Source organism: Rosa rugosa, chromosome 3 (genome assembly GCF_958449725.1).
Source record: "Rosa rugosa chromosome 3, drRosRugo1.1, whole genome shotgun sequence".
In the NCBI taxonomy this organism is placed as follows: Eukaryota; Viridiplantae; Streptophyta; class Magnoliopsida; order Rosales; family Rosaceae; genus Rosa; species Rosa rugosa.
This window is the reverse complement of record NC_084822.1, coordinates 25,087,851-25,101,263: the sequence shown is the minus strand read 5'-3', so window position 1 is coordinate 25,101,263 and position 13,413 is coordinate 25,087,851. Positions and strand designations below refer to the sequence as shown.

At 37.0% G+C, this 13,413-nt stretch overlaps 1 protein-coding gene across 1 annotated transcript; it reads left to right on the top strand.

Annotated features, from left to right (window-relative positions):
- The first annotated feature begins 11,622 nt into the window (after positions 1 to 11,622).
- LOC133735643 (uncharacterized) lies at positions 11,623 to 12,936 on the top strand. The gene is made up of 5 exons (XM_062163041.1): positions 11,623 to 11,690; positions 11,825 to 12,093; positions 12,224 to 12,397; positions 12,485 to 12,592; positions 12,687 to 12,936. The coding sequence occupies exons 2-5, from the start codon at positions 11,855 to 11,857 to the stop codon at positions 12,778 to 12,780; spliced, it is 615 nt and encodes a 204-aa protein (XP_062019025.1). The 5' UTR covers positions 11,623 to 11,690; positions 11,825 to 11,854; the 3' UTR covers positions 12,781 to 12,936.
- Positions 12,937 to 13,413: the final 477 nt, after the last annotated feature.

The following is a 13,413-nucleotide window of genomic DNA, read 5'->3' as shown; positions in this document are numbered from 1 at the left end:
CAAGTTTCTGCCCTATTCTGAGGCAGGGTGCTCCTCTGTTCTTACGGGTTTCATACTTGTTGCTCAATAACGGAGGCTGGAACATGGAAGCACTTAACTATTGGTTTACGGAAGATGAGTGTGAAGCAATTAGCAGTATCACAGTGGGAGCTACACGTCGTCCTGATGTATGTCTATGGAATTATTGTAAGAATGGTAGATACACAGTGAAAAGTGGATATTGGCTAGCATGTGAGGAGTATAGAGAAGAGGCTGCAAATATTGTTCAAGCTCCTAGAAATTTCTGGAAGCATCTATGGAAGCTCAAATTGCCTCCAAAAGTTATTCATTTTCTATGGAGGTGTTCTATGGGGTTTATCCCATGCATGGAGGTCTTACATTGGAAACAGATTGCTCATTCTGCGAGTTGTTTCAGATGCCAGCAGGGAAGAGAGTCGCCTGTACACGCAATATGGGGTTGTTCGAGTTGTGTTGCGGTGTTCGAAAGGGCGGGTTTTTACTCAAAGCTGTCATCTGGTCAGTTCCCTTCTTTTATTCAATTGTTTCATCATGCTCTTTCTACTCTTGGGGAAGAGGAGTTACAGCTTTTTGCTGTGTTGCTGTGGTTAAATTGGCATGAGAGGAATAATTGTTATCATAAGGGAGTTGTTGTGCCTTCTGATATCATTTATGAGAATGGGGTGAAGTTTCTGAAGAGTTTTAAAGAAGCTATGGGTTGTCATGCTAGAGTGGAATATAGGACAGCGGAAGAGGTGGGTCTGGATAGTTTACGGAGGTGGCAGCCTCCAAGAAGTGGCCAGCTAAAGGTAAATTGTGATGGGGCAGCTAATGTTAATGATAGATGTTTTGGTGGTGGGGCGATTATAAGGGATGAGTTTGGTTCTTTAATCCACTGGTGGGGAAAAGTTTCAACACCCAGTGTCCTCCTTAGTGGCTGAATTACTTGCAATTAAGGCTGGTCTGGGTTTGGTGGTAGAACGACGACTAAGGAATGTAGTGGTGGAGTCTGATTGCTTGGACGCTATTCATCTACTTAACTCAAAAGAGAGATGTTTGGCTCCTGAAGAAGGACTTGTTGAAGACATTCAAAGTACCATGGCTCTTCTCAATATTACTACCATCTATCATGTTCGACGTGAGGGGAATATGGTTGCTCATGCAATTGCGAATTATGTAGCCCGAAATAATGGGCGTTTAGTTTGGTTAGAGGTTGGGCCTGATTGGCTCATGTCACTTATCGTTAATGATAAGACTTTAGCCGGGTTATTAGTTAGGGAGTTGAGTATTTCTTCAACTTCGGATTCTAGGGAGGTTGGAGAGTATACATTGTGTCAACCCCATGGTTGTAATGTTTCTGTTTAAGGAATAAATTCGTTTCTTCTAAAAAAAAAAAAAACTTTACAAAAGTAGAATGAATAATACTAAGATTATTTAATATGAGAAGTTGTTGAAGAACTTTTATCAGGTACTTAAAATGCGTATACAATTATTCTAGCATTAGTAATAATGTTAATATTATTATGAAAATAATTATGTTTACATTTCTTAATATACATGTATATTAACTAATACGTGTATTGCAAATTAGGGTATATATAACTAATATTTAGATAATTGGTAGATTAAGGATTTACCAAAACCAAACTAATTTTTCCGCTAATGTTATGAAATTTATACATATTACAAATAACATATTCTTAATATTGCTGTCAAAGGCCTTATATAAAAAAAAAATGTTGAAATCAGTATTGCGCCATTCGGAAATATCAAAAATCAAATTTATGTAACAATAAAGTATATATGAGTTTGACCCCATTACAAAAGAATAGAGCAGTATAACTTATAAACTCTGAATCCCCAAAGCTCGATGGTAACAATTGAAGGAAGCCAAAAGATTCACCTTCATCTTCTAGGGCAGAAACTTCCTGCTGTCTCTACTACATGCCTTTCAACTGCATTGGACTATGAAAAGTCATTCTAATATGAAGCTAGTAGTGTAGTCTCGTCAACTGAATGTTGAGGAGCCACAGATGGTGCAGGTTGTCCTTGGGCAACGCGTAACTTCAAAAAGAATCAAGTACGAACATTGGGTCAAATACGAAAATTATGATATCTGAAAGATACAATACTGGCTAATAGGTTCCATACATACTATGGAAGCAGGCCGGCTTCTGGGGCTCTCCGATAGGTTCCTCAACAAATGAAGGAAGGTGTTCTTGTACAACATTCACTGCACTACTTTGAAATGAACCGTTAAGACAGCTCTGCAACAGGATCCTATATGATATTCTTAGATTCGACAACCTGTTGCAACTGTTGTTTGCCAACCCAATTTTTCCTGAAGCCTTCTATACATCGTAGGACATGTATATTCATATTTACCATTATATTTGGAATAAAAGAGGTTTTAACTGAGACTCGTACTATTTGTTTTGTTTAACAACTCCTTTAAACCGAGACTCGCTGTTTACCTAGATGCACAAATTTATATAGCTCACTTATCTTGGGAACGTTTAATTATGTAGGAATTTCATAGATATATCCAGCTTCTTAAGTAACAAGAAATGTACATACTTATCATAATGTTTATTCCATGTCACAACAAAAACATTTCTTGTTAATATGAAATTCAATCAACAAATAACCAACCAGAGAATCATTAATCACATATTCCACTTTCGTGGCAAACAATCACACATATCATCAACCATACATGTCTTTACAAAAATTTAGTGAGATCAAACATGTTAAATAAAGAGAGAAATAAACTTTAGATAAAACAATTTGTGGCCTCCAAAGATAATCCTCCGTACCCAAGCTTCGACAGCAACAACCTGCAAAACAAACTAAAGTAGGGGTTAGGCTTCTACATCCAGTCATTGCCCATGCCCGCCCCCATATCTAAGTTTGAAAACATAAGTTATTATTATTATTATTATTTTTTTGACAAAAAGGTAGTAGATAAAACCAGTTTGCAATCCCACGTGATTGTCACCACGTATATAGAAATCCACGGCAATTGATCTCATTCCACAACTTCCATCATAACCGTCAATCTAGCCAATCACATTATCACAAGGCTAGAGACAAAGGGGAAAATCAATAACAAGGATAGCATAGACGCATGACTCATTGTAGGTGCCCATCATACATTACCAGGATGTACCGGTGCCCTACACAACATACTTTAGCCGCTGGCCGTGTACGCTGCCCAACACCGGTGGTTTGGGATATCCAATCCCCAAAGAGGGTCAAACCATCTCCTTACATCCCCATCAATTGCCAACATCACATTCCAACCAAGCAAACCATTTCAAGTATGAAAATAGATAATTTCCAAAACATGCAAGAGGCCTCATATAAAACGTAGTATATGCAAGAAAAGCATAGATAGAGTTAAAGGCATCCCCTACCTGGAATCTGAGCTTTCTCTTGCAGTACTTGGCCTCAATGCAAGCTTGTAGCAACCACCAACCTCACAAGATCCTACCAAGATGCCGAACCCATAACAAATAAGCGACATAAACAACGATAAACAAGGCTAGCAATTCACTCTCAATACTCTCCAAAGAAAACCCCTCCTCCAATCTAATTTACTAGCTAATAACCGGACTACTTGGGTTCCAAGAAGGAGCTGGTTTTTAGTAAAAAGTTGTAAGAATACTTTTAAAAGACAGGTTGTTAAAAGCTGGAAACATAGCTTAAAAGGAATTGTCAAAGGTCAAGGAAAATTGTCCAAAATACTAGGGGTAAATTCTTGAGAAAGTTTTGAAAGAAGGATAGTTTAACAACCCAGTAAGATTGAAATGGTCATTGAATTTCAAGTTAAGACATTGAAAGAGTAAATGACTTATAGGCTAAAGTAAAACAATGTGCACATCTTTTCCAGAAATATAAGTTTTCTGTACACATATTTCAAAATTCCATAACTAATTCTAGAAAAATGATTTTGGAGTGATTCAAATTCTGAAACGTTCAATTTTGTGTCTATTATCTTTCTCTAGAAGGAACTGATCCAAAATTCCCAGCGGTTTAGCACCATCTTTGAAATAAATGAAGCTGGGTCAGATTGTACTGAAAACTGAAAAACTGCAGAAAGCTGTTCCTTCGTTCAAAATTCTTTTGGTACCCAATATGGCCAGTCAAGGAGAACCCAACACACTTAAGGGACATGTCTAATGCTTCTAAAGACCAAAAGCTTGAGTCCCTTTCTGATACTATATGGGCAAGTGTTGTAGCTCAATGATATGATGTATTGAAACATGATGTTTGGACAGCTATAAGTAACAAATAAAACTTTGAACCAAATACGATTTTAATACTCATGGTATAGCCATGGTCTAGCAAAATTCCTAGACATTAGAGTGAATAAGATATCAAAGTTAAAGCAACAAGATACCAACAACAGTAGTGACAAGTTCGTAATCATCAAGAATTTGTAACAACAACCAAATTAAACACTGTGTTAAGGAAAGCATGAAACTCACCAAAGACCAACAAAAAAGGTGAGTTTTCCTGAGGGCTTCCACTAGAAGGAGAGCTGATGGAGTTTGATTTGATCAAGCCCAGTTGCATGCCAAGAAGTTTACTTAATCTTGGACATGCAAAGTGAAACAGAAATTTCTCAATATGTAGGAAAGTTGTTTGAACGCATTGAGCCTAAAAATTGAGGAAAGAGATAGGAACTTGATGGTTCAATGAACTTACCAATTATTGGTGTCAATCTCAAACAAGATTTGGGGATTCGGGTAGAGCAAGAGGAGGAATACAAGCAGAAATTTGGAGAAGATTCGTTTCTGAGGAGCTCCCACTTCGATTAGTGTACAGGTCTCAGAACGACTCCAATAGGGCTGAAATTTTGAGTGATAGAAGAGACAATGACGAACAACTTTGGTGAAGAAGACATTTCAATCGGATGTCCCAAACTAGGTGTTTTGTGGCATGCAAGTAGACTGATACTTCTAGCTTGGATACTTCTTTTTGAAGGCCTGGGATGATTTTCTAGGTGAAGTTTCCATATGCATGGTGGCAACGTGGAACACAGTAGCTGATCGAGGTTTTCCTTTCCCTCTGCCCAATTTGACCGGAACAAGAAAAGAAGACTTGGACTTTGCATGTGAGGTGGAAGGCTTAACTTGTGGGCTGTAAGAGGGTTTGAATCAGCTAAGTCATGTGATAGGAAAATAGGATTTAAATTTAGAATAATAGGGAGATAAAAATATGGTAAGAAAGTACAAGAGAAATTTAAAGTTAAAATGTTGACAAGGTTAAATAAGAATTTAGTTTTACCAAACTTGTATTTAAACAGGAAAATGGCGAGGTAAGTTTAATAAAAAATTATTAGGGTTAGAAAAATATATTGAGTGAGTAAATAGTATTTTTGAAAGACGGAGGGATGGTTTATGAGTAAGCGTCGGGTAAGGCGAATATAAATTCCACCAATTGTTAAGAAATGAAGTAAAATAAGAAAATCGTAAATGCATGCACAAGTAGATTTCAAGATTATGCAAGGGTGTTGTCATGAGGTACAAGAACCTTACTAGGTCAGAAGATGTTCGGGTCAAAGGTCAACTAATGATTCACACATAATTTACGTGTGTTTCTAACCTTAATTACCTTGAATTAGCGAATACTCAAGCATTATTTGGTAGTATTACTTTGTTTTCTTCATTTGTAGGAAATTATGGTCAAGAGAGGGAAAAGATGAAACAAAGAGCGATTTCGAGTGAAAAGTCAACTTCTGACTAAAGGACAAAAAGTCAACTTGGCCCGATAGCAAGAAGTCCATGGCCCAAGACCAAAGAAGAACACAAATGAAGATCCAAGCCCATTTGTATTACATCTTTGTATTTAAATTTAAATTTCAAACTCAAAATGGATGTAATGACAATAATAATAGTGGACCACACATCACACACATCACACATGTGGATGAGATATTTATTTGTATTCACACTAGGCATACACTCACTTACACTTTTACCCTCCGGTTTTCTATATATTTTCCAAAATATTTTCTAATCTTCTAATTCTCTACATTTTTATTAGGTTGTTTTAGTCTTTTCATTTTACCCATTTTCTACTTGTTTTTGAGCCATTGGATATAGGATACAAGTCCAATCTTGACTCTTGAACCCAAGAGGGTATTTAAGCACCTTTGCACACACATTTCACAAGCTTAAGACCCTTTTTTCTACACCTAGGCCTTTTGGCCGAATTTTGGGAGATCTCTTCCTTCTCACCTCTTCTTCTCTTCTCCCTCCTCCATTTCTTTTTCTTCTTTTCATCTTTTCCGTAATTTTATATTGGGATTTCAAGGAGATCTCACCCAAAGCTTCAAGGATTCATCAATGACAGGACCCGCCCCAGATTTCATCCTGAAATCCGAACTGGCCCTGCGGGGCCCACCTTAGAAGAAATTCTTCCAAAAATTTGGCAGAACTTCCCCTAAAATGGACTACCCAAAACCTGTAGAAAGGAAATTTACACTTCTAAATCACCCATCCTTATTCTCCTGGATACACCCTGCTCCCCAAATCACAACATCTTCCAATTCACATTACACAAATCTCAACTTAATAATATTAATTCCACGGTTATCAGAGCAATTCTAAAATGAATAACAAGAGAGTAAAGAATTGATGAGCCCTACAATGTGAAAGCAGTGACAACTATGCCTCGACTCCATGTACGTCCGACCTCTACTAATCTCGCCTGCAAACTGGGCATTTGAAACCGAAGGGCCCAGGGGAAAGTAATTGAAAAACACGTTAGTGTGAGTGGACAAAAATAATTAATCAAAATAATTTAAATGAAGCAAAGCTTTATTACTTTCCCAAATAGTTAAATTTATAAAGCCTTGATGCATGCAACGTTTATAAAACGTATTTCTTTAAACTTAAAATCTCGTGAAAACATACCAGCCCCGCTGATTAAGAGAAAATCGGACTAGGCCCCGCTAGTCAAGTTATAATAGGATATGGGGAAGAAATATCACCATACGGGTAAAGAAGCCCCTTAGGCTCTACCCTCGACTGCCACTCACACATAGATTGTGTGAGGAGGAGAACTAATAACCTCGACTACCACTCACACACACAGAGTATGTGAGGAGGAGAACTAACAACCTCGACTGCCACTCACGTGAGGAGGAGAACCAATCACCTCAACTGCCACTCACACACACAAAGTATGTGAGGAGGAGACACTAACTGAACGACCCGAGTATGGTGAGGAAAACAATCGAAAAAGATATCTCACGAGTATGGTGAGGAAAACAATCCATAAAGCTTCCCCAATATCTCACGAGAAAAAGATATATTCTAATGACGTGGCCCCGCACGCCAAAATAGTCTCGAAGTCATAAACAAATGGGAATATTTTTGACACAACTAACTTATCCATTTGTTTTGCCCTTAGCTAGACCCCGTGTTTTTTCCCCCACAAGACTCAAAAACTCAGCTCTCTTTCCACAGAAACTCAGCCCCTCTCTCGACCTAGAGTGAACTTCCACATAAACTCAGATCGATTCATGTCTCAAAACCAAGAGAGGTTCTTCTCCCCCCAAAAGAGATAGAAGCTACAAATGCACTCCCCAGGCTGAGTTTTGGTATAGAGAAGAGTCTTCTCAACCTCTCTCCGATTTTGAGGCCCTCGTCACTATTGGTCAAGTTCTTCGATTTGAAGAAGGAGCGAGTCCGATTCATTGTTGTTCATTGGTAAGCCTCTTTCTTCGTCAATCTTAGGGTTTCGACTTTGGTTTGTTTTGGGTTTTAGGGTTTTGTTAGATATCGATTTGGGGATTTTGCTAATAAGGTTTTGTTGGATATCCATTTGGCAGTCTAGGTGCGGGGACTGGGTGTTAGGTGCTGAAAAAGTTATGTCAAAAAAACTCAATCTGTCAACGCTGTAATCAATTCTTTCACTTCGACGAAAACCAAGACCTCTCTCTCGGACTCTTAGTCCCCTTGACCGTCGAGTAGCAGCACGGTGGTCTTCTCATTCATTATCAAGTTCCTTTCTTTTCAACGTTTCCGGTGTTAATTCTTGATTCTTGGATTTGGGTTTTGATTTTGATATTGGATTGTTCTCGAGGATATAGGTATCTGTTGGAGTGTCTATGGTGGATAGGATTCATTAAAGCAGGAATTTTTTTGAATCCAATTGTCAGGCCTATCAATTACCCTGCATTCTATGAGGTAATCCATTTTTTCATTCATTGATGATCTCTCTTTTTCATGTATATGTGTTTATTTTTTGCAATACAGATATTTCATGATTTCTCTCACTGTGTCAGAACAGCCGCGTGCTTGACATTCTTTTTCCTTGATTGTTTTTTGTTCTGTAAACTGCATCTTTGGTAAAATGAATATGATCACATTGTTGAATCACTGCTTTTGAAAGCTTCTTGTATACTCATTTTATATGTTCTTTTTATATTTGTCTACAAATAATGGAGTAATTGAGAAGTTATTTGTTTTCAGGGAGAAGATTTATAGACATGTGTTTTGCTCTATGGACCTCCAGGATGTGGTAAAACACTGATAGCAAAGGTCGTTGCTAATGAGGCTGGTGCTAGTTTGATTCACATTAAGGTAGACCATGGATGCATGCTTCAATTGGATTTTTTAAATTTGTTATGTTACTTTATTTACTTGCCGCATGACATTATGTTATTTGTGGTTCTCTCTTTTTGACAGTTAACTTGTTATTGCTTCTATAGGACCTATAGATCTTTATTATTTCACTTTATCTAGCAGTGTAGTTAACTTGGTATTTCTGAGATGAACCCCAGTTTTATATATATATATATATATATATATATATATATATATATATATATGCTTATGTCTGTCAGATACTTTTTGGAGTTATTATGTACTTTACTGTTTTAGACGCTTTCTGAAGATGGACACAACACGTGTGTTATGAATGAATTTTGATATGCGGTGTTCAATTCAACATGATACTGAAGTATAAGTTTACTGGAAAACAGAACACGTGTGTTTATAGCAATTAAAAAAGTAATAATGAATTGTAATTTACTAGCTAGACAAAAGAATGTTAAGACACCTATGGCCTAGTGGGCATGAGTTTTGCGTCCACCATATCCAATCTTCTATCAATGGCTAGGATTCCTATATGAAGAGAAACAGAACTATTAATCTAATGAAGTCTAAACTATGTTTGATATTGTACGTTGTTGCTATTGTATTGTTAATAATGAAGACCTACAATGTATGTTCTTGGAGGGTCTTGGTCTCTAGGCATCACTCAGGTCATACATTGATAAGCTTTTGGTTAGGAGATGGGACTTGTGAGTGATTAGGTTTCTTTTAATCTCTTATACATGTTTTCCTACCAGATTATTGTTATCCATATGCTTATTAATGCATTGGTGTAGATTTGCCAGAATATCTGCTGATGGCAGGAACTTCTTTTTATATGAAGATTTGATAACTTGCAATACTCTAACTTTCTTTTTATCAATTGATATATAGTTATTATTAAACTGCTTTTGTACTTGATTTAATGATCTGCAATATGCATATAACTTCCATATGAGTGACACACGCGTGCACACAAAAAAAAAAAACAAAAGATATGAGTATTCTAATCACTTGTAGTCCATAAATTGCTAATCCAAGAAGTCATGGATAGGTTCTAACTTCTTTTGGAATTCTGCAGAAACTGCCTTGCACCACAGCTCTCTTCTTTCGATATTGCATTGCTATTGTTGTTGTTGTAGTGAAAGGTTGGAGTACTAGGAGTGGTGATTAACTAGGCTGTGACTTAAGCAAATTAAGGTAAGCAGTAATCTTCTGGTATGTTTTACGTGAATAGCATAGTTAGTTTGTTAAATTAGCTGATTGGTATGTTGATGAATTTAGTTGGTTGTTTGTATCTGTTTATATGCATGTGGTGACCTAGTTTGATGATGCTAAATTTAGCTCCTAGCTGTTGTATATGTGTATATATGTGGAAAAATGATGGATGGTATAGAATTGAATTATGCTGATCCTAGGTGATAGTTTAACCAATTGGTATGTTTATGAATGAAGTTGGTTCTATGTACCTATATACATATACATTATATATAGATGTATGAGTTCAGTGCTCTATGATCCTAGGTCATAGTTTAGTTCCTAATTGTTGTTTTTGTGTATGTATAAGATGGAAAAAGGATGGATGCATGCTGATAGGAGATCGTTGAGGTTTCAAATAGGGTTTGAGGATTTTCTTAAGTTTGCTTCAGCGAATGCTGCTGACAAATCAAATATATGCTGTCCTTGTTTGAAGTGTTGTAACACTAATGGATTTTCCATTGGAGTTATTAAGGACCATGTATTTTTTAATGGCATTGTGACTAGTTATAAGAATTAGAAATGGCATGGAGAACCTTCTGTCAAGAATACCGATAGAGTAGGTGAATCTGAAACAGTAGGTAGCTCATAGGGTTATCATATTTTTTATATTTATGCTTATTAGGGTTTATTTCCAGAATTGTTGCTTTTAGCTGTTAAAGTTATAAGGTGATGAAATATATTTGACATAATCATTTATCTATATTACCTCACTGTGTGCTTTTTCATAATATATCAGCCATTAATTATCAGCAAAAGTTAAAGCAGAAAGAGTCTGATGGATCGATTACCACACAAGGTTCTAATGATGTGCTCACTTTGGCATTGGGGAGACCCGAGCATCCTGGTAGGGTACGAGGAGTTGGAGGTTATATCAAACCAGCTTCGTTCTTTGACATGCCTAAACGGCGAAAGAAAAGTGTTGAAGTGACAGTGAGGAAAAGTGTAAAGCTGATATTGGAGGAAGAGAAGGAAACCATTCTTGCAAATGAAAGAGCTTTATGGCAGCAGGAGAGAGAAAGAGTATGGAAGCAAGAGAGAGAAAGAGTGGTTGCTGAGGAGCGTGCATATTGGACGGCCAAGTTTGCAGAATTGGCGGCAAAGATTGATGGAAAGAAGCTGCCATTAGAGTCACCAAAACCTGTCACACCCCTTCAAAATCCTGGTTCAGGACAAGGGAGTTGTTCCCGACATGCTAAGAAAGTTATGCAGAATAATCTGGACGGTGAGCTCAATGCAGTGAAGAAGAGGTTGGTTTTAAATGATGATGCAACTGGACTGTTAGTTGAAGTGAACCATGAAGTTCCAGAAGGGAACCACAAAGTAACGGCAATAATCGAGGAGGAGGTTAGAGACATCATGGCTCCCAAAATTTCAGCAAATGATGATCTGGTAACACCATTATTCTCTTCATTTATCTCTTTTCTCATTTCCTATAGTTTGCAGCTTTAGTGGAACTATTAATGAAACTAAAATATATGAACTAATTGTTTATTTTCATTGTTTGTCTTAGGAGACGACTGCTGCGGTGCATAAGTGTGAACTGGCAGTAGATAGGGTGGACAACATTGTTGCTATTGGAACAATTATTCTAGTGAATGTTGCATCGAGCGATCAGCTGATACATGGTGTTCTATTGGGAAAGGAAAATATGCCCGTCTCAGTTGTTCGAGCCATTGTTGATGATGCCCTGTTGGCCTGTTACCTATTCCAGTGAAGGATGAGATTGTCACTGTCAGCGACGCCATTGGTACTTGTGTTGCCTGGCCAAGAAACCTGGTTGTTATCCCTGGAGAAAAGGCACCCCCTAAAGCCATTCAGCAGAAGGTAATCAATCAGTCTTATGTTTAGCTAGTTTGAAAATGGTTTTGTTCAATATGCAATTTTGTTTCATGTACTATTGCAATATGTTAATCTGGGAAAAGTTGATAACATGTAGTCTTATTGGTTTACACAACTAGAAAAAAAATAGTGCTAATACCAAGAAGAGAATGAGAGATGTATTTGATGACAATGAAGACCTTGAAAACTTGCCACCAAATCTGCCAACGACATTAAAGGATTTGTGCACGTGGGGGAACAATTTCCTTAGAGATGGGGTCACCATCCACCCAACATTTGCTACGGACCTTTTCGGCTGTTCAAAGAAAGTCTGTCTGTTTAGAAGTGATCTCTATACCATGGCCAACAAGCTAGAAGTATCAAATCGTGTACTTGTGTTTTACATGAGGTAAGGAATTATTAAAGCAAGTTGGGTGCATATAGTCAATAATTCATTATACGATTGAATTTTGATTGGCATGTATCACTGTTTCTTTTGAAGTACTTTTAACAGTTTCATATTCCAAAATAATTTGTAGCTACCTTCATGAAGTCTTGAAGAAGTGTAAGATGGTGGATATGGTTGCCTTTGTCGATCCTGATCAGACTGGTACACTTGGGTGTGGAAATCCCACTGAAAGGGCTCGGTCTTTGTCAGATCGATATAAGCAAGGGAGGTTAGGGAAAATCTTTGTGGTTCCATATAACTCAGGGTACGTAAAAATTAAAGCATATGGTCTGTCAAGTTATATTGTTAATGGTAATATAACATATATATTTTTTTTTATGTTATCCCATAGTGCTCATTGGATGTTGACGGTTGTGAACCCAAATGAAGAAGTCGTGCACTTCATGGATCCACTTAAAAGGCGATTCGATACTGGGGAATGGAAATCTATTGTCAACAAGTAAGTGTCTGATATTGTACTATAGTGATTGATCAGTTGGTGTTACTTGTTCATGTACTGGACTTGTTTACTAATTATCATTTTCTGTTTGAAGCTCAATTAAAATCTATAATGCTCACAAGAATCGGAAAGGAAGGAAAGTAATTCAATGGAAGAATCTTGCTGTGAGTCGGTTGAACTTTTTCTAGTGGTTAGTTTTATGTACTTCATTGTATATTTCACCTTCGATTATCTTAATTCTTTATTTTCAGGGTATTTCGAAGCAAAAAAATGACAAGACTTGTGGATATTTCATTATGCGTTACATGAAAGAAATTGTGGAGGACAAGAACTTGGATTTTAGTATTAAGGTAAAATTGATCAACTTCTTACCTATGGACTTTATTGTTTAATGATATAGTGCATGCTCTGTGCATATAACTTTCATATTTAATTTGCTGCATTTCCTTATTGCAGTGGGGAACGAGGTCAAATTTGGTTTACACAGACAAGGATATTGATGAGATCTGAGCAGAATGGGCTAAGCATGTTTTGGAGTTCCCAGAAAATTAAGTATCAGCCTATATATCTGCTTTTGTTTCTGGTAGCTAGGTTATGAGCAGTAGTAGTGTCTAGGAACTGCTTTTGTGCATTTTGACAGAACTGATGGAATATGTTCAACAATATAATGCATGCAGTTGCTGTAACTACTATATGGATGCTACTAGGTTTTTGTCTTAGTTAGATTAGGATCCATGCAACAATGGCAGTAATTAAAATCGGTTAATGTAAAGGCTAGCATACTAGCTAGTTTAATTAGTATTATGCTACTTATGGGAATG

Coding starts and splice junctions, on each gene's coding strand:
- LOC133735643 (XM_062163041.1), top strand. CDS start 11,855: ATGAGAGATGTATTTGATGACAATGAAGACCTTGAAAACTTGCCACCA. Junction 12,094..12,223: donor GTACTTGTGTTTTACATGAG/GTAAGGAATTAT, acceptor AATAATTTGTAG/CTACCTTCATGAAGTCTTGA. Junction 12,398..12,484: donor GTGGTTCCATATAACTCAGG/GTACGTAAAAAT, acceptor GTTATCCCATAG/TGCTCATTGGATGTTGACGG.